Source organism: Microtus ochrogaster, chromosome 18, assembly GCF_000317375.1.
Source record: "Microtus ochrogaster isolate Prairie Vole_2 chromosome 18, MicOch1.0, whole genome shotgun sequence".
NCBI lineage: Eukaryota > Metazoa > Chordata > Mammalia > Rodentia > Cricetidae > Microtus > Microtus ochrogaster.
Window position 1 is genome coordinate 23,110,156 of NC_022020.1, and position 20,928 is coordinate 23,131,083.

General features: G+C 42.2%; 2 protein-coding genes across 6 annotated transcripts in view; one reads left to right on the top strand and one right to left on the bottom strand.

Annotated features, from left to right (window-relative positions):
* Positions 1 to 19,535, bottom strand: part of LOC102002760 (bromodomain-containing protein 8) — a 23,669-nt gene extending 4,134 nt beyond the window's left edge. The window contains exons 1-19 of one of the 5 annotated variants that reach the window (XM_005355910.3): positions 19,184 to 19,535; positions 18,136 to 18,232; positions 12,490 to 12,559; positions 10,803 to 10,852; positions 10,486 to 10,608; positions 9,140 to 9,220; positions 8,968 to 9,032; positions 7,220 to 7,356; positions 6,527 to 6,745; positions 5,992 to 6,127; positions 4,435 to 4,644; positions 3,769 to 4,049; positions 3,001 to 3,453; positions 2,659 to 2,746; positions 2,420 to 2,466; positions 1,463 to 1,677; positions 1,009 to 1,101; positions 819 to 887; positions 153 to 330 (exon numbers count right to left, since the gene is read on the bottom strand). In XM_005355910.3, coding sequence (XP_005355967.1) covers positions 153 to 330; positions 819 to 887; positions 1,009 to 1,101; positions 1,463 to 1,677; positions 2,420 to 2,466; positions 2,659 to 2,746; positions 3,001 to 3,453; positions 3,769 to 4,049; positions 4,435 to 4,644; positions 5,992 to 6,127; positions 6,527 to 6,745; positions 7,220 to 7,356; positions 8,968 to 9,032; positions 9,140 to 9,220; positions 10,486 to 10,608; positions 10,803 to 10,852; positions 12,490 to 12,559; positions 18,136 to 18,232; positions 19,184 to 19,202 — 2,631 coding nt within the window. In that variant the 5' untranslated portion in view covers positions 19,203 to 19,535. Of the gene's footprint in view, positions 1 to 152; positions 331 to 818; positions 888 to 1,008; positions 1,102 to 1,462; positions 1,678 to 2,419; positions 2,467 to 2,658; positions 2,747 to 3,000; positions 3,454 to 3,768; positions 4,050 to 4,434; positions 4,645 to 5,991; positions 6,128 to 6,526; positions 6,746 to 7,219; positions 7,357 to 8,967; positions 9,033 to 9,139; positions 9,221 to 10,485; positions 10,609 to 10,802; positions 10,853 to 12,489; positions 12,563 to 18,133; positions 18,233 to 18,958; positions 19,159 to 19,183 lie in introns of those variants that run through there. The other 4 variants (XM_026783609.1, XM_005355912.3, XM_026783610.1 and 1 more) reach the window with 4 other exon arrangements.
* A 53-nt stretch (positions 19,536 to 19,588) lies between these two features.
* Positions 19,589 to 20,928, top strand: part of Kif20a (kinesin family member 20A) — an 8,138-nt gene continuing 6,798 nt past the window's right edge. The window contains exons 1-2 of the mRNA XM_005355909.3: positions 19,589 to 19,700; positions 20,107 to 20,289. Coding sequence (XP_005355966.1) covers positions 20,128 to 20,289 — 162 coding nt within the window. The 5' untranslated portion in view covers positions 19,589 to 19,700; positions 20,107 to 20,127. The remainder of the gene's footprint in view (positions 19,701 to 20,106; positions 20,290 to 20,928) is intronic.

Consider the following 20,928-nt stretch of genomic DNA (forward strand, 5'->3'; position numbering starts at 1 on the left):
AGAAACCCTGTCTCGAAAAAAAAAAAAAAAAAAAAAAAAAAAGAAAAATGACTGACTTACCTGTGCTCCTGATACCTACTACAAGCAAAGTCACCATTATGATTCTTCCCTTCACTTCATCCCTACTCAAACAAAAATGAGCCTCAATGTACCTGGATCTGTTCCAGGACATCTCTCTGCATCTCTACTGCCATGTGATATACATCATGGTCTGAGCTATTATACATAACAGCATTCTGAAACATCAGCATGATGTCACGCTGAAACTCAGCTGTGCTGCGGATCAGTCCATTTTCAATGTTTTTCTTAATGGTTGACAAATCCATAGGTCTAAAAAAAAAATAAATAAATAAACAGAGCTAATTGGCTGTGGAGGGAGGATTTCACTTTGATTTCTGAATACAGTATCACTATGTAGTCCTGTTCACATAAACCTTCAGTTTCGGCTACCAAGATCTAAAAGCATGTATTCAATTCCCCCAAAAGCCCATCTATATACTAGGCATCAAGAAAAGTAATAAAAGATAATTAATTCTTTTAGACTATCGATGGTAATCAGCCACTGCCATGGTCAGTTTGACACTAATACTACTAGCCTTTACCAATCTCAGCACGTGGGAGGCGGAGGCAGGAATTACTCACTTTCTGTGACTTTGAGGATAGCTTTGTCTATAGAGTCCCAGGCCAACCAGGGTGATATATAGTAAGATCCCCGTCTCAAAACGAAACACCCTTGCCTTAAATTTACTACCTAAAGCAAAATTCACTTACGTCTACACAAATTTTCAGTCAGGCATGTTAGCTGGACTTTGGCTTACCTCTGCACAATGCTATGGTAGCCAGGTGCTATGTCATCTGTAACAGGTTGCAGGAACACATTGGCATACCTGTCCAAAAAGAATAGGTTTATTACTGATTTATTCCCCAAAAGGAGAAACATCAGCAGTCTCATAGCTTACTGAAATAACTTCCTGAGCCAACAATGAGGAGCTGGTAATGCCTGCTCACCTATGATTTGCTGCAGCCCTCCACACAAGCATAATGGCTTTCTTCCATATTTTCTGAGCCTGAATTGCTTCTTGGTCTTCACTGCACACAGAGCTGGAATAGACAAGGAGTACTACTAAGCATAAGGAGAAAAACAATGCCCTATTTCTCTTCAACTATTTGTTTCAAGCCGAGAAAGGGAAAATAACAAGCAAAATTAAGGCTAAAGATATGGCTCTATGATAGAATGCCTAGCATTCAAAAGTTCAATGTCCCCAAACACAACCCACCCCCACCCCCAGGGCAAGCATAGTTGCTCACACCTATAATCTGTCTGTAATTCCAGCATCTGGGAGACAGAAGCTAGAGAAGTAGGAGTTCTAGATCACCCTCAGCTATGTAATAACAACTGCACACCAACCTAGGGTACAGGAGACCCCATCTAAAAATAAAAAAAGGAATCCCATATACTCACAACTGTGAAGAGGCAGGGCTACTTGGGATAGAGTCTGCCAGTGTGTGTGACTGCAGTGTAGCATTATGTATGCTAAAGCCATCATCACTTTCGCTCACAGGGGGTTCATTATCCATCTCAGACAAATAGCCTTCTCCTTGATCCTCTTCCTTAGGCTCCTCTAGGCTAGCTACTTCACTGACTCCATCTTCTTCCTCCTCATCACCTGGAGCATCCTTAGATATAGTGTGCATTAGTCAACAAATGCAAGCAAAGCTACCTACCAAACCATTATTAAATGAGATCTGTTTTGGGGTTAGATCAGCTCTAGAAATGGCCTCACACTTTTTTTGGCTGAGCCCTTTATCACTTATACTACCCTCTACTTAACTGACTAAGTAAGGCAAAGTAATTTATAACCTGGACAAAGAATACAGCCCAGGACCTATTTTAAAGGAAGAAAAAAAAAAAAAGCTACTTACTTAAGACTAAGCTAAGAGGCGTTCCTTCTTTCCCCTTGCTCTTGAGAGGAACTCTGACCCTGGGTACAAAGTTATCAAAAATCATTTTATAATCATTTTATTTCATGTCTTTGCTGATGGAGCAAGCTCACCTTACATTACTTTAAATTTGTTACCGCTACTTTAGTAATTCTAAGGTAAAACCAGGTAATTCTCTTTCAGTAGTCTAAATTGTAACCTGACTCCCCAAATGTTCCTCCTGGCACCTCTATTCACTCTGAGTCATTCTGGATGTAGCAAAACTTCTTTGTGCCCTATATACAGAGAAACTCTCAAGGGAAGCACATGTTGACATAGTACTCCCATTAGACCAGACTGTCTGCTACAGTTTCTCCTTATCCAACTCCCTACAGGTTTACCAGGAGATAAAGATAAGAATTTACTAAAATTCATTTAATAACACAGTGTGGGAAAATCTAATCATAAGGCAAGAATAATAAAGAAAAGTCTGAAATACCTTTATCTGGCTTCCAAAAATAGTCCCTGATTCTTCTTTCAATGAGTCTGCGGAGGAGAGAAAGACTCCCTGAAGATTCTGTACCTTAGCCTTCCCCTTCCTGTGGACCACGATCCTTCCCTGCAGCTCTCCTTTCTTTCCATGCTGTCCTGTCTTCTCCTCTACCTGCCCACAACCCACAAACCCTGAGAAGCCAAAAGGAAGAGATTTCAAGCTAGACATAAAGTTTCTTTACTCACCTGATATTTCAAATTTGTGCGGATCCTCTAAAGGATCTTCAATTGGATTTGAACCATGTGATGGAGACAACAAGCTTTCAGGAGATGCCTGAAAAGCAAGAGATTAAGTATCTTAATTACTAATAAACGGTTAGAAGTCCCACAGTTCATTCTCTAATGACAAGGAGACCACAGGAAAAAATCCTCAGTCCTCCTTATCTAATATTTTGATGATCGCCTTGGTATGTACTACTTGCAGCCTATGGCTTTGGCTATGTGCAACATGCCAAGACTCAGGAATCCAAGAGCCTAAATTGCCTAAATTACAACCCTCCTCTCTTCCAAGCCCATTTATATAAATACCTCTGTCTTCACAGTTGAAAGTGGCATCTCATCGTCTTTCCCACTGGAACCATCTGTTTCACCAATCTCTCCACCTGCAGAACTTCTAGGTTCTTCATCTAAGTCTTGACTCCTGAGTTCTGGTGGTGCCATACTTGAGACTGGACCAACTCCAGCTACTATCTCAGCCCCTGACATGCCTGGCTCTGGCTCTGCAGGTTCCATCTTAATCTCAACACCTGATTCCCTGATGTCTACCAGGTCATGGATGCCTTTGTTTTCTGTTTCCTCAAAGTCTAGTCTCTCTTGTTTGACTGTCATTTCTGGTGCCGGAAGAGGTGCTGGCTTTTCCCGCTCCTGCTGGATAGGGTGTTCCCAAGGGCCAGGTAGGGACTGCGGATCATCATTTTCTTCACAGAATGATAGTGCTGCTTCTACAGCTGCCACATCCAGCACTTCAGGGTGATCATCGACCTGTCCCACAATATACAAACTGTTGAGAGCACAAAAAAAAACCCTAGTCCCCCCAGTCTAACAGTATAGAATCAGATGCTGAATCTAAAGCTACTTTTTCTACTTTTACCATTTAGAGGAAGCAACCAGTGGACAGACACTTGTGCTGAGCAAACAAGTAAGCAGGACAGCAAGGAAGATAAGTAGTACATCAAATTATAAAGATGAAAATGGACAAAAGTACAATTAAATAATCCTTACTAAGAAAACCAAAGAAAGTCAGAGGTAGTCTATGTAGTACCCTGAAGACTTTTTAGGATTTTGCTAAATAGTTACCTTGTCTTCAATGATGGCAATAATGTCTCCAACTGTTTCAAAATCCAACTCTTCACCTGTGTAAGACACAGCAATATCCATCTTCTCAGCCAGATCTAAATCTTCCTTTCCATCTATGCTTGGAGCCTTTGATCCACCAGGAGCCTCTGCTACCCCTGATCGGAAACACTCTTCTTTGATAGAATTAATGATCATGGAGATTTCACTGCTATCCATGGAAACAGTCACAGTATGTGGATCCCCCACGGCATCACAGGGAACACAGGGGTCAGGCTGACTCACTGATTAACAGGAAGAAAACAGCAATTCAGAAGCTTATCCATTATTAAATGACCACCCGGAGATCACACCAGAGCTGTAGACACTAAAGGTCAGACACACTTAAGGTTAAAAACTCACTCCTGCCCATGTTTTCTTCGCCCTGATTTTATTTACAGAGTGAGGTGAGAATACATCCTCAAGCCTGCTTATGTCTCCACACTTAACCCTCCCCACCCAACTCATTAAATACCCACCCACTTCTATCCTTGTTTTTCTAAGGATAAGGATGATCCAAGTCTACGAGAATGGAAGAGAAGTATCTATATGGGAGATAATGCTCTTGGTCACCTTTCTCTAACTAAAGTTTGGTCCTGTGGCTGCTCAGGGTGTGGGTCAGGGACGAACCTGGAGCTACATTTTCAGGAGTGGAGCCAGCCGGAGCAGAGGATGGTGTTGGCAGCGCAGGCATCATGACAATGGTAGCCTGGGACACAGACTCTACAGGGGGTGGCACAAGTTTAACTGGAGGCTCACTGGCAACAGTAGTGAAGGAAGGAAGAGGAGTGGTGAACTGTGTAGGACCAGCTTCTAAAAGCCGGGAAAGAGTGGGAGCACCTAACAGACAAGAGGTACACAATGAGGGAAGAAAGCACATGAACAAGAAGCAATAGCCACTCGAGGACTCAATCAATATTTTTTTTACAGTTTCAAAGAATGAAAGTAACTCCTGTGTTGAATAAACTCATAACCACATCCTTACTTTCTTTAACCTCACCTAGGATCTTCCTCCAAGTTAGGAATGAATCCAAGTGCCAGATTATATATACACTATCTATAGCAAAAACAGGTAGACATTTTCTCTAAGAAAAAAATACACACTAAATAAAATAAAATAAAATAAAATAAAATAAAATAAAATAAAATGACTAGTATGACAGGCAAGAGGCTGGGGAAGAAAGAGCTCCATGGCTACAAAACAAAATCCTGGACAGCCTGAACTCTATAGCAAGACCCCGTCTCAAAAACAAGACAAAAAAAGGAAGAAAAAGAAAAGCGAGGAAAAGCCCTGCAACTCCTGCTGAAGTTCAGCACACTGTACATCGCCCATGCTCCACTTTAATCAATACCAGTGTTTTGTTTTGCGGGAGTGGGGTTGGGGGGAGGGTGTTTTGAGACAGGGTTTCTACGTAGTCCTAGCTGTCCTGGAACTTACTCGGTAGACCAGACTGGCCTCGAACTCACAGAGATCCGTCTGCCTCTGCCTCCCAAATGCTGGGATTAAAGGAGTGCACCACTAGACCCTACCCAATCTCTAATGTAATATTCATATGGTATTACTATTTTTGCTTCACATTCTCTCATTTAATCTTAACACATCCCTGTAAAAAAATATATGCCACCACTAAAATAGGAAACTAACTCTCCAGTAGTTAAGTTGCCTGTCAAATGTCACAAAACCAACAGTATGGTAGATCTGAGATTCAAACCAGGTCTCTAGTTCCAAATCTCTTTTCCCCTATTTTATAATCTCCAGGGTCTCTAGTATCTTTCCACAGTTTTGCAAGAAATAATATATTGCCAACATTAATAAAATAGGGAACTAAGCCTCAATAGTTATCTACCCAAGGCCACAAAATCAACTGTACGAAAGACATGAGATTGAAGCCCAGATCTCTGGTTCTAAACCTCTTTCCCCTATTTTATAATTTCAAGATCTCAGGCATCTTTTCACATTTTACAAGGCACAAAGAAATAGCTTCACTATCAACTTTATTGGTCTTTTTATCACCTATACTGTGATAACTAAAGCTATTAATATTTCACATATGAAATGGGTCAATAATCTCAAGCACTATGTTAATAGAAAAGCTAGCTCCAAAGCAGTCTAAGAACTATAATTTGGCCTTAAATACATGACTACTTCCTTTATAATAAACATGAGAAGCATGAACAATAACTTACCTGAGGCAGCAGGGGAGGCTGCAACGGCACTGGTTGTTGGCTGTATCTCCCCACCATGTATCATGGGAAGAACCCCGCCTACCTCCAGGAGAACACCTGTGCTGTTCAGGTGGCCAGACATCTCACTCTCATTGACCTACCAGGGAAGAACAGAGGTGAAGGCTACACTCAAGTTCTTTCACTACCACTTCCCAAAACGCTCCAGTGCTCAAACAAACCTCTTGAAACTAAAACTTAGTATCCACAAAAATACTTTAAGATAGAAGGGAAACTCTAAACTATAATGTTTAGAACTTAAGTGACAAGAGTCCTCTGGGGGAAGAAAATCACAAATAATTATCATTCAGATACCTTAGGATCCAAGGACCAACTTAACGCACTTTTTTTTTTTTTTTTTTAAAGTTAACCTTTAACTAGGATACTCCTGTTTTTTGTTTTGTTTTTGTTTCACCCCAGGTCATATTTAAGGGCCCAGGCATTCCCTTCCAAGTACTAAATCACCACAGCTCTCAAACACCCACAGAAGTCTCCATACCAGTCTGGGGCTAGTAGGCAGGAGGCTGCCCTTCTTCAAGAGCTCTGACAGCAGAGGGGAGGGGGGTGGAGTTGCTTTCTGTCCAAGCATCTTTTTCTGGGGTGAATCATCTGTTACTGGGGTCATGGGGGCTTCTAAGGGTGCAGAGCCTGGAGGAAGGGTGTCAGGAATCCCAGGAAACGAGGTGACTGGGGTACTCGGCAAAGTCCCAGGGGTTACCTAAGAGACAACAGAGAACCTTTATCTGACTTCTCAAACTATGGAAGGTTCCCTACTAATCTGGATGTGTTAGTGTGTCTATTATTTTATTAGTTCTGAATGGAAATACCCAGAAACTATCTACACTTCTTTCCCATAGTATTTTCTCTTCCACTCACTCTAACCCACAACCCAATTATTACATCCAACCTGTTATTTTCAAATTCCTTAAAAAACTATTACTATTTTATTTGTAAAGAAATGATCTCTTTCTTCAACAGAAATTTTGTAAGACTAAATACATTTACCAATAATACACATAGTCTTTTTACCTATCTACCAAAAAGTCAAAATCCTCAATGCTTTTAGGTCCATCCTTATAGTCTTTAACATTCAGACCAAGAAAAGTTGCTTTTAGGCAAAAAGCATTATTCAGCTCTCTGCTGGCTTAATTTCCCTCTGCAAAGCAATTTCAATAAATGTAAATATACCTACCCCAGAGGTAGCCTCTTCCATAGTGTTTGGAGTCAAGTCTCCAAGTGGATAATCACCTCCTGGGGAGGCAGAATCTATAGGTGAACGGACCATCACAGTTGGTAGCCTTCGAGGAGGTGTTTTTACTGCTTGCCGAGCTAGAACATAAGTGAATAGAGACCAAATCTTCAGGGCTAAATAAGTGAAACCAGCCACTATTATACCCTAAAGAAGCATGGTAAGTCTAGATTAGAAGTTTAATTACTTTTTTAGCTTCATTTTTCAAACTAAGGGCAATTATCTCACTATACAAATTAACTACTTAACTACTTCAAGGGTAGTAGTTTATATACATGTTTTACATACTTCTCAATGTCTTCTCCTGTGACTTAAGAGTCTGCTTTTAACCAGGCGGGCGGTAATGGCGCACGCCTTTAATCCCAGCACTTGGGAGGCAGAGGCAGGCGGATCTCTGAGTTCCAGGACAGGCTCCAAAGCTACAGAGAAACCATGTCTTGAACATCCACCTCCCCCCCCTCCCCAAAGACCCAAAGACGCTGCTTTTAAAAGGAGGAAAGGACCTCATTGGTTCACACCATGTACTCTACCTTATAGCTGCAAACACTAAGTTTCTCTTCCCACCTCACCACCAAGGCTCACTGAGATGAATTTTTGATCCCACCTCCTTCCTGGGTCCACTTTCCAAATTCTGAAATTATAGGCATATACCACTATACCTGGCTTTCCTTTTTTCTTTCCTTTTGTAGACAAGGTCTCACAATGTAGCACTAGCTGGCCTGGAACCCACTCTGTAAAGCAGACTGGCTCACAGAGATGTGCCTCCCCAGCCTCCCAAATGCTAGATTAAAGATGTACACCACCACATCCGGTTCCGTGTTTGGCTTTGGTTTTTTTGTTTATTGGCCTTCGAGTTCTAAAACTTTAATTAATGCTAGTGAGATGGTTCACTGGGTAAAACGTACAATCTCTGAGGCCCACCTGATGGGAGAAGAGACTGGATTTCCAAAACTTGTCCTCCGATTTACACATACACACTATGGCACTCATCTGCGTACCTCACCACCAAGACAATAAAAATAATTAAATAAAAAATCTAGCCGGGCGGTGGTGGCGCATGCCTTTAATACCAGCACTCTTGTAGACCAGACTGGTCTCGAACTCACAGAGATCCTCCTGCCTCTGCCTACCAAGTGCTGGGATTAAAGGCGTGTGCCACCACTGCCCGGCAAACAATAAGTTTGTATATTTCTCCTGTTTACTGCCAGTTTGCTCCAGAGATTCAAAAATGCTAAAACTTTTAGAGAAAGGAGAGAAAGTTTTAACTGCCCTACAATTCTGGCAGATCATTCAGGAGCCTAAAACATTTTGCTTGATCCTGAGTCTACAACTGGGAACTCATGGGACAAGACAAAAACTAGTTATGGTAAACACAAAGGTGTAGATTTCTGATCATTTTGAATTACAGTAGATTCCTTTTGATAAAAGTCTATTTATTTAATGCCACCGGGAAGTCTAACTTTATGGGGCATGTATAAGGCCCTCAGTTCAATCCCTACCTAGTAGGGGAAAAAAAGGGGAAGGGGAGAGACATGATAAATTTTGCAAGTAAATTTAAATTAGTAGACTTTATGTTATCAACAGCTAAGTTTCCATGGTGCAGTGGTTACCACACTAACGGAACAGTCAACTGTCATTAGCATGCAGTATTTTATGATCAAGGGCTAGCAGAGGCACTAGACTCAGCTTACCCTGGTATGCAGCATCTGTAGCCTTCCTTTTTACTTCAGCCTCTTCTTCCTCCAATTTCTTCTTCCTGAAGAAAGAACTGAATGATAACCAACTCCAATTCTTCCCCATAGTTCACACTGCCCTCATAAAAAAGGTTTTTGTCAACGGGCACAGAGCACAGATGGAACCTACATTGCAATGTCATTGCAAAGCTCATCCAGTCTGCTGTCCATGTGTCCAGCTTGAATTAGTTCAGCATCTCTTTTTAGTCGCCTATAAAAACAGAAAGAAACAGACTGTGGTTCTCTTTATGATTTTTTTTTTAAATTTTTTAAGTTTCTTTCTTCTTCTTTTTTTTTTTTTTTTGGACAGGGTCTCCCTCTGTAAAACAGGCTTGCCTCAAACTTAAAGAAATTTTCCTGTCTTGGTCTCCCAAGTAAGTGTTGGGATAACAAACATAAGCTATCAATACTGCTTTTTAGAAATTGATTAGTATGAGTGTACGCAAGTATAGGTGGACACATTCTACACATATGAGGTCAAAGGACAAGCTCTGGGGACTGGTTCTCTCCTTCCTGCCACTATAAACTACCACATCTAGAGCTTTTTATGAGTGCAGATATCACACTCAGGCTGTCAGGCTTGTACAGCACACGCTTTTATCTGCTGAGCAATCTCCATGACTCTTGTCTTGCTTTCTAAGCAAAGACCTTGTTATGTAGTCCAGGCTGGCCTGAATTTGTGGTCTCAAGTGACCTTTCTATTTCAACCTCCTGAGTTGAGTAGACATACACCACACACCCAGACTCAATTAAGTATTTTTTTCAAGACATGGTTTCTCTGTGTAGCTCTGGCTGTCCTGAAACTCACTTTGTAAACCAGGCTGGCCTCAAACTCAGAGATTTGTCTGCCTCTGCCTCCCAAGCACTGGAATTAAAGGCGTGCACCACCACTGCTCATCTTTAACTGAATTTCTCAATCTGCTAATTTAAAAACTTTTATGGGGGCTGGAGAGGTAGCTTAGCAGTTAAGAGCACTAGCTACTCTTCCAAAGGGCCTGGGTCCAATTCCCAGCAGACACATGACAGTTCACAACTGTCTGTAATCCAGTTTAAGAAAATCTAGTGTCCTCACACAGACATACATGCAGGCAAAACCCCAATATACATTTAAAAAAAAATCTTAAAAAAGAAAAATCAAAAAACTCTACATGGCTGGTTCTGTGCACACCTTTAATCCAAGTTCATGGGAATCAGAGCCTGGTCTGCATAGTGAGTTCCAGGCTTGCCAGGACTACACAGTCAAAAACAAACAAACAAACAAAAAACAACTATTCTTTATACTTGCTTTTCCAGACAGGGTTTCTTTGTGAAAAGCTCTGGCTGTCCTGGACTCACTTTGTAGAGGAGGCTCGTCTCAACGTCATAGATATCCACCTGCCTCTGCCTCTGGAATGCTGGAATGCAATGTATGCGCCACCAGACCAAACATCAGTTCTTAATTTCTTTCCAAGCCAGCCCAAGTCATCTGATAACTACCTGTATCTCTCCTGTGTTTCCTTGATCACCTTCTTCAGTTCCTCAACTCTCTCAGCAGTCAGTTTCCGAACAATAACATCTTCAACAGTTTCTACCACTTCTCCTTTCTCACCACGTTTCCGTCTGTGTAAAATCAAACAATAATAAATCCAAATTGAAGTTAAGAGGCCAAGTGTTTCTTTCTACTTGTAGTCTTTCAGCCTTTTCCACCGTTTAATCCTAAGTAACACCCGGTATACCTTTCTCACCCAATTAAGACCGATGTCCATGGTGAACACTTCCCAACTAAACAGATGTGTACCTGGGTCTATACTCACTTTGGAGTCTCAGTAGTCTCTAAGAGCTCTGAATACTGAGAAGCACAATGCTATGGAAAAAAATGAAAATGTGATAAGCAAGCTTGGAAAGAAACAAGATTTGCAAGTTTCAACAATTAGAATAAGACTAAGTAAATACACCTTTTCAAGACTGTGTTGTTTAGCTAGTCACGGTAGGAGGCAGAGGCAGGGGATCTGAGTTCAAGGTTAGCCTGGTCTACACAGTGAGTTCTAGGACTGCCAGGGATACATAGTAAGACACACACTACTACTATTATTACTAAATAAAAATTAGAAAAAAGTTTGCAATACTTTTTTGCATGCATACATAACCAGATTAGCAAATAGTGGGGGGAAAGGAAAATGGTATTTTCTTTTGTCTTTAATTTTTAAATATTTTAAAATATTTTTTTTTGGTTTTTTGAGACAGGGTTTCTCTGTGGCTTTGGAGCCTGTCCTGGAACTAGCTCTGTAGACCAGGCTGGTCTTGAACTCACAGAGATCCGCCTGCCTCTGCCTCCCGAGTGCTGGGATTAAAGGCGTGCGCCACCACCGCCCGGCTCCAGGTTTCTTTTTTCTTTTAAAATATTTTAAATGTGTTTTGTTTTTTGAGACAAAGTTTCTTTGTGTATCCTTGTCTGTTCTGGAAATCACTCTGTAGACCAGGCTGGCCTCAGACTCACCTATCCTCCCCACCTATCAAGTGCTGGGGTTAAAGGCATGTGCCACCAAGACACAGCTAAGTTGTTTATTTTTATTAAATTTAAAATATCTCATCTTAAAAATAATTTTACTTAAAATTTATTCGTTTTTGTATCTCTGTATGTATATTCATATGAGCCCTCAGAGGCCAAAGAAGGTACTGGATGCCCAGAGCCGGGAGTTACAGGTATTGACAAGCCACCAGATACGTGTGAACCAAACCCAAGTCCTCTACAACGTTAGGTGCTCTGAACCACTGAACCTTCTTTCTAATCCCTTTTACTTTTTTTTTTAAATGCATGGAATGTCTGTGTTCACAAGCTCATATGTATGTGTGGGCGTAGGTACATTCATGTGGATACTCAAGATTAACTCTGGAGGTCTCCCTCAACCAGTCTTTACCTCATTCTCTGTGGTTTTGGAGCCTGTCCTGGAACTAGCTCTTGTAGACCAGGCTGGTCTCGAACTCACAGGGATCCGCCTGCTTCTGCTTCCCAAGTGCTGGGATTAAAGGCGTGCGCCACCACCGCCTTGCCTTTACCTCATTCTTTGAAGCAGGGACCAACTAGACCTTGTTTCAACTAGTCTAGAGAGCCAGCTTGCACCAAGGATTACTTACTGCCTTTCCATTCCAAACACTGTAGTAACTGTTGGGCTGCCACACCTTTGGGCTTATACAGCCAATACTTTAACCAGTAAGCCACCTCCCCAGTCATAATTTCTTTTGGTTTTCTTGAGGCTACGCAGCCCTGGCTGACTTCAAATTCACCATGTAAACCAGGCTAGTCTCACACATGCTGATATCCTCCTGCCTATCTCCTAATCGCTAGAATTGCAGGTATGTACCACTACACTCAGCCTCTAGCACTGTAAGTTATTCCCTACTTCATGATACAGAAAACCTTGTAAACAACAAGGCAGAGCCTGGTAAAGACCCAATTTCATATTCCAATGAGTGTAGAAGAGCATCTGATTGGGAACTTACTTTTTGAGAAAACCAGTCTGGAGGCCGGCCAGGTTCTGCAAAAGGCTTGATCGCTCTGCTAACTGATACCCTAGCAAATGAGAAAAGCCTTATTATACATCAAACAGGAAAAATACAAGTGGCAGAGACGGGCTGAGTTCAAAGCTTAGAGTTTATCATTACTCTATCTATTTACTTGTCAGTGCTGAGAATAAAAACAGAGGTTCACTCATGCACATTAGGTGAGTGCTCCACCAGTTAGAGCTCTAGTTCTGGAATACCTGACAACAGAAAATGACACAACTATATAAAAAGCAATTCAAGGCCTGGTGAAATAGCCCAGTGGGTAAAGGCACTTTCTGCCGAGCCTGATGATATGAACTCAATCACCAAAATCTATGGGGTTCAGGAAGAAATATCAACGCCTACAATTTGTTCTCTGACCTCCCCACCACACACAGTGGTATTCACACACCTATATACACATACATGCACAATGAATTAAAATGCAATAAACCAAGTCTTTACATGCTAGAAAAAAAATTCTTCAAATGTATCCAGAGTCTCACATATGTAGACAAATACCAAAACTATATCCCCAGCCTGGATTAATTCTTTTTTTTTTTTTTTTAAGATTTATTTGATGTATGAGTGCTCTATCAACTTTTTTTTGGTTTCTCGAGGCAGGGTTTCTATGTGGTTTTGGAGCCTGTCCTGGAACTAGCTTTTGTAGACCAGGCTGGTCTTGAACTCAGAGATCCACCTGCCTCTGCCTCCCAAGTGCTGGGATTAAAGGCGTGCGCCACCACCGCCCGGCTGCTCTATCAACTTTAGGCCAGAAGAGGGCATCAAATCCCACTCTAGATGGTTGTGAGCCAGCATGTGGGTGCTGAGAATTAAACTCAGGACCTCTGGAAGAGCAGCCAGTGCTTTTAACTTCTGAGCCAACTAATTCTCCAGCCCAACTAGATTCTTAAAATTATTTTTTTGGCCATTCTCCCTTGAGAAACCAGTATCCATGTTTGGTATGTCTTACTTTTATGACTCCTTGAGAAGCCTACACCCCTGTTCTCACCTTCCTTTCCTTCTGAGGCACTCTCTCTCTCTTAATCCTTTATTATGAAATTGTATTTTTTAAAACCTTTATTAACACTTAACTGTTTCTAAGAAACCGCTCTTAAAAAGTTTTTTTTTTATAAAAAGTTTTTTGTTTTTTTTTTTTGGTTTTTCGAGACAGGGTTTCTCTGTTTTTGTTTTTTTTGGAGATAGAGTTTCTTAGTGAAACAGCCCCTGCTGTCCTGGACTCATTTTATAGACCAGACTGGTCTTGAACTCAAGAGACCCACTTGCCTCAGAATTCTGACTGCTGGAACTAAAAGTATGCACCAGTCGTTTAAATTTTATGAAGTATTTTTCACTGTGTACAATATATATTTATAATTCTAACAAACAGGAGGGCTATCATAAGTTTGAGGCTGGCCTGAGCCACATAGTATCAGACCAGCCAGAACTAAATAACAAAACCCTTCGTTGCCCCACCCCACACTTCTCCCCAAAGCAGCTGGGTATTGGTCTACATGGCTGACCAGGCAACCAGGGCTACAAAGTGAAATCCCATGTCAATATAAACCAATCCAAACAAATCCCCAAAGAGCATTTTTTGTCAATCAGGCCCTGTAAATACGTTAAACCTATCTTTCTGACTAAGGAAAAACTAAACACTAATAATAATATCACGAACAAAGGCAAGATCATTGCCACTGAATTAAAGGACAGGGGCCAATCTATGTATGTACAACTTTCTGTAATTAAAACATTATCTAGCTGAGCCAGGAGGTGGTGGTGCACACCTTTAATCCCAGCACTCGGATAGCAGAGGCAGGCAGTTGGATCTCTGTGAATTTGAGCCAACCTGGTTTAAACTTCCATGACAGTCAGGGCTATTATGCAGAAAAATTTGCCTCAAAAAAAAAAACCCCAAATATTATTTGAGTGTGTTAGTGTATACTTATAACCCCAACAATCGGCAAAGAGAAAAATCTTGAGGACAAGATCAGACAATGTGGGGTTACACAGAGATTTGGAGGCTACCAACAAAAACAAACCTTTAAAATCAACTAAAGACATTTCAGTAAGACCTCTTCTGGCTTCCAAAAGCATCAGGAAAGCACACGGTATACATGCATATACACAGGCAAAACACTGATATACACAAAATAATGGTAATAAAAAGGTTTAATAGTAAAATCCAACAAACAAAAAAGCAAAATAAGTATTTTCCTAGCCAATTCTCAAACAAAGCAACAGAGGAAACTAAACTGGTATCATTAGAATTAAAAACTTTTGGCTGGGCCAGGTGGCGCACACCTTTAATCCCATCACTAGGGTGGCAGAAGCAAGCAGATTTCTGTGAGTTCAAGGCCAGCATGGTCAATATAGTGAGTTCCCGACAGTCAGGTTTATATAAAGTGGCCCTACCCTGCAAATATTCTTAAAAGATTTTTGTGTTGTAAACAATAGCAATCAAAGACAGGTGGAGAGATGGCCCAGCAGTTAGATCATTGGCTGCTCCTCTAGAGCACCTTAGTTCAACTCCCATCACCTATGTGGTGGGTTCAAAACCATTTGTTACTGTATTTGTTACTCCAGTTCTGGGAATTTCACAACCTCTTCCAGCATACATCCTACAAGCAGGCAAAACTCGTATGCCTGAAAAATAAATGATTAAAAATTGTTTCTTGGGGCTGAAGAGATGGCTCAGTGGTTAAGAGCATTGCCTGCTCTTCCAAAGGTCCTGAGTTCAATACCCGACAACCACATGGTGGCTCAAAACCATCTGTAATAAGATCTGGTGCCCTCTTCTGGCCTGCAGACAGAATACTGTATAAATAAATAATAAAAAATGTTTCTTAAAAAAAAAAAACAGTGTAGCTGGGTGAAAAAAAAAAGTATAGCCAGGTGATGATGGTGGTACATGCCTTTGATCCCAGCACTCAGAAGGCAGAGGCAGGCCTGGTCTACAGAACCAATTCCAGGACAGTTAGGATTGTTACACAGAGAAACCCTGTCTCAAAAAACTAAAAGTGCTATGAGCTGGCTCAGCTAATAGACATGGATCACCAAACCTGATGATTTTAGTTTGATCCTCAGAACCCATAAGGTGGAAAGAGAAACAAGTCCACAAATTCTGCAAGCTGTCTTCTGACCTCCACACTTGTATGCACACTCACACATATAAACACACAAATAAATATTTAAAAAATCTGTAATGAGATATGACTTTATACTTACTAGTATGGCTATAAAAAAAAGACAGGAAATATTGTGAAGCAGACAAAAAAACTGAAGGTGATGGGGATAAGTTCAGTTGGTAGAGTGCTGGCCTAGCCTGCATGAAAGCTTGGTTTGATCTGTACTTCAAAAACTGGGCCTCGGGGGCTGGAGAGATGGCTCAGTGGTAAAAAGAACTGACTGCTGTTCCAGAAGACCCTGGTTCAATTCCCAGCACCCACATGACAGTTCACAACTGTCTGTAGCTCCAGTTCCAAGGGACACAACACTGACGACAAAACACCAATGAACATAAAATAAAAATAAATCAATTTAAAAAAACTGGGTCTCATAGTACATGCCTGTAATCATAATATTCAGGGGGGCTGAGGCAGGATCAGGAGTTCAAAGTCATCCCAGGCTACATAGGGAAGAGTTTGAAGCTAGTGTAGCTTAAAAAATAAAATAATGTTAAGCCAGTAGAATATGCTGGAGAAGCAGCAGACAGCTGGGCCATACTTTTTTCTGGACATGGCAGCACACACCTTTAATCCTAGCACTCAGAAGATAGAGACAGGAGAATCTCTGAGTTTGAGGCCAGCTGATCTACAGATCAGAGTGGGATTCTGTCTTTAAAAATCAAAATCAGGCTAGGTGGTGGCGGTGCACACCTTTAATCCCAGCACTAAGGAGGCAGAGACAGGTGGATCTCTGTGGAGTTTGAGGCCAGCCTGGTTTACAAAGTGAGTTCCAGGACAGGCTCCAATAAGACACTGAGAAATCCTGTCTTGAAAAACCAAAAACCAAACCAAACGAAACTAAGTTTGATGGCTGAAGGTATAGTAAGATGGCAGAATCTTTACCTAGCATGCACAAAAATCCCATGTCCCATCCCCAGTACCTCTACTCTCCAAAATTTGGGGGGATGAAGAGATGGTTCAGAGAACACATACTGCTCTTACATAGAGCCAACATTCTGTTCTAGGAACCCATGTCAAATGTCTCACAACTGTCTGGAACTCCAGGGACTCTGAGGTCCTCATTTGGCTCCCAGGGGATCCTGCACTCATGTGCCCATATTTTGGCAGTTCCTCATAAACTGTTAGACCTGGAGTTACCAGGTGACCCAGAGACTCTTTTGCCTGGGTGATCTCAGGAGAACTGAAGACACCGTCCACAAAGACTTATTCACACTTGCCCCAAGGTGAAAGCCCGAATGAACATGCAACTGACATGAACATAGGCAGGAGATGTGCATTTTTGGATTTACTCAGCCTAGGTTAGACACTATAGTCACTTCTAAAAACAAACAAACAAGCTGGACAGTGGTGGTACACGCCTTTAATCCCAGAACTTGGGAGGCAAGGAAGGTGGATCTCTGTGAATTCAAGGCCAACCTGGTTCACAAGGCAAGTTCCAGAGCAGCCAGGAATAGAAAAGCCCTGTCAAGCACGTATTGAACATGTACAGACTTTATTCCCATAACCAGTGGCTCTCAACCTTCCTAATACTGTGACCCTTTAATACAGTTCCTCAGGTTGTGGTGACTCCCCAACCCTAAGACTATTTTCATTGCTACTTCATAAATGTAATTTTGCTACTGTTATGAATCATAATGTAAATATTCTTGGAAATAGGTGTGCCAAGGGGTCATAACCCCAAGGTTAAGAAACTGCCCTAAACCATTAGCATGCAATGTCACATGTATTAGAGATAACATGGAGTATTCAAGAGGGTATGTGTTGGCGACATGCAAATACAAGGCATCTTACGTAAAAGAATTGAGTCACCATCATTTTTATAACCTCAAGGGTCCTGGAACCAATTCTGCACAGATATGGAAGGGATGAGTCATACTATCATATGACCAATACTAGAAGTATTAACGTATGTTACATGTGCATAAACCTTGAAAGTGCTATGTTAACTGACAAAAAAGCTAATCCCAGAAGACTACATAGTATAAGCACAGGAAATGTTCAGAATAGGCAAATCTACAAGGAAAGAAAGCAGACTGCTCTGGAAAGGGGAGCAGAGGGAAATGTAAAGAGATTTACAGGGATGGCTGCAAAGCTTTGTGAAAACAGGAAAAACCAAAAAAGTTTTCACTTTCAGTGGGTTTATTTAATGTGTACATGATCTGTAGTTTGCTGAAGCTGACTACTACATAGAGCTTTAAAGTGACTAATTTAAAGGAATAAATACCCTGAGGTGAAAAATACTCATTCCTGGTTAATTTGATGACACATGGCAAATTCCTGCACCGGGGAGGCAGGGGCAGGCTAGCCTGGTCTACAGCGTGAGCTCTGAGATAGCCAAGGATACACAGAAAACAAAACACGAAAGAAAAACACTCAGTCGTACAGCCCAATAAATCAGGTATCTTAGATTCCTTACCAGTTCTGATCTCCACTCCTCATAACAGAAGATGCTAAACACAACTTCTCTCGGATGGACCATGGCTCTGTCGGGCCAGTACTCAGCAGCTTGTGCTCTGGGAATAAAGGAGGCTTAGAAACCATCACCCATCACTGCGCTAGTTCTAAGTCCCAGAACAGCTAAAAGCCGATATAAAATAATACCCCGGATGAGTGTGGAGTATTAATCCTGGTTCTCAGGAAGCAGAAGCAAGCAGAATTCTGTGAGTAGGGCTTGCCTGGCCTGCATAGTGAGTTTCAAGCCAGCCAGGGTCAGTCTCAAAACAAATTAAATCTCAATCTTGTTCGAAAAAAATGTGAAATACTACCATCAACCATTTATTATCACCAAATTTTGATTTTCACCATCCAATGAAATATCATCACTACTAGCCAGGATGCCTGTACAATGAATACGCATGAAGTTGTTCAAATGCCATTTGTTCAAAACACTGTATTTGTTCAAATGCCATGGCTTTAAGGTCTGCTCTCAAAAAAAGAAAAAAAAAAGGCAGTATTACGTTAAAAAAAAGTTCCCCAGTTTGAAATCAACCTTATTTCCCAAGATTCCTAGCGGCCACCGGCTCCTACTGCCCACCTCCTACTTTGCATAAAATTGTTTACATCTCAGCCCCTCCCCCCCAACTGCCAGTGAAACAAAAAAAAATGGCTGAAAAACACTAAACGCATTTTCCCCACGGCAGAACACGCCCACAGTTAACGGATCTCACCGCGACAGCTTCCCACATCTGACTAGAGAAACAACTGAGCCGCAGGGCACTGGGCCCTGCCTTTATGTTTACCCTCGAGCGCGCCAAGCACACAAAGGCTTCGCGGCTGCTTCTCTGCAGCCTCGGGTTCATCCCTCCGCCAGGCGGCGGCCATAAGCGCGCCACGGAAGGCAAATCTCTGAGGACCTTGCGCTCCCGACAACCCACTCCTCCCGCTCCCTTCGTGCACGACGAAAATGGGCTGCCTAGCCTCGACTCCACAAAGGCCTTGAACGCAAAAGCCGCTCCTATACTCACTGCCTGTTCCGGTCGCCATTTTGGCTTCGACGTCTTCAACGCTTGCGAAAGATGCAGGGAACTCTGGGAAATACGGTACCAGCGTCTGTTCGCGGTGCCTCCTGGGTAATGTGGGTGGGTCAGTTTTCCTAATAAAATCAGCCTAGGAAATTATTATTATTATTTTAACGAACAAAGGAAAAGGTATATTAGCTGAAACCTCAAGAAAGAAACGTCTAGATCTAGAGAGAAGTAAAGAGCGAAGCGAGACGAATCCGGTAACGAACATCTACGAATTCCTGACAGTTGTTAACCCGGACCCACATTACTAGAGGTCAACCAGAAGCAGTCTCCCGGTTGTCTCCGCCCCCCTTCGCTTTCTGATTGGCCGGACGAGCTCAGCGCGCAATTTAAAACATTGTACGAGGAACAAAGCTGCGCCTCGTGGGCGGAGTTGTGCTCTCCGCCAGCCAGAGCCTTGGTTCTGCTGCTGGGTGGAAGTTGGGATCGGAGAAGCAGCGAGGTAGACCGTCTTCGGGTAAGTGCGTTTGGGCTGGAGCACGGTTTATTAGCTCCTGCCTGCGTGGCATAGTCCACAGAACGCCCCCGTGTCTTCTCTAATTCCCGAGTTCTCACCGTGATCTTTGGAGTGAGGTTGGAAAAGTACCCTAGGGTTCCTGAAGCACACCTGCACTGCTAGGCCTGTAGACAGCCTTTGGGGAACGCTAGATATCTCTCGGTGCCAAGTCGCCCTCAGAAATGCAGCCTCGGGCTGGATTATTTTTCTCATTCTCTTCCGCTTAGCTGATAATGGTATATAGTCGCGACGGAATGTCTTGGGCAAGGTTATTCCACTCATCGGGGAATTGTTTCTAACCCATAGGTTTGCACTGTCTCTGCATGAATGCTCTTCGACCCGTTTACTCTTGTCTCTTGTCTTTTAGACGTTGCCTGACTCTCTTGCTATGTCTCACGGGATCCTTTCTCCGCCAGCGGGCTTATTGTCTGATGAGGATGTTGTAGTCTCCCCCATGTTTGAATCCACAGCTGCAGATCTGATGTCCGTAGTTCGAAAGGACCTGTTGTCAGACTGCTCTGTCATCTCCACCTCTCTGGAGGACAAACAGGTAAAGGAGTTGAGTGGCTTAGGGGCAGAAAATGATACCCTCAGCTTAACAGTTCAGACCAGTAATCCCGAAGAAGTGAAAGATCAATTAAAAATTAAGGGCAAAGCTGGGCCTTGTGGATCTCTGAGGGTAGCCTGGTCTACATAGTAAGTTAGTGCCAGGACAGCCAGGACTACACAGAGAAACCGTCTCGAAAAGCCAAAACACAAAAGAGGGCAAACAAGTAGAAAATAGAGTTTATATTCTTCTTTTTTTTTTTTTGGTTTTTTGGAGACAGGGTTTCTCTGAAGCTTTGGTGCCTGTCCTGGAAATAGCTCTTTTAGACCAGGCTGGCCTCGAACTCACCGAGATCCGCCTGCCTCTGCCTCCCGAGTGCTGGGATTAAAGGCGTGCGCCATCACCGCCCGGCCTAGGGTTTATATTCTTAAGAATATTATTGACATTATAGTCATGAAATACCCCATTGTTAAATCATAGAAACGAGGGTGTGAGAATACATGTTTGCTATGTCCTAGGTTCAAATCTCAGCACTGCATACAATTGTTTGCACAGAACCATGGTGGTCTTAACTAGGTAGAATGGAATTCATGTTTTAATAATTATCATAGCTGCCAAAGCTTTAGCCTTTCTTTTTTTTTT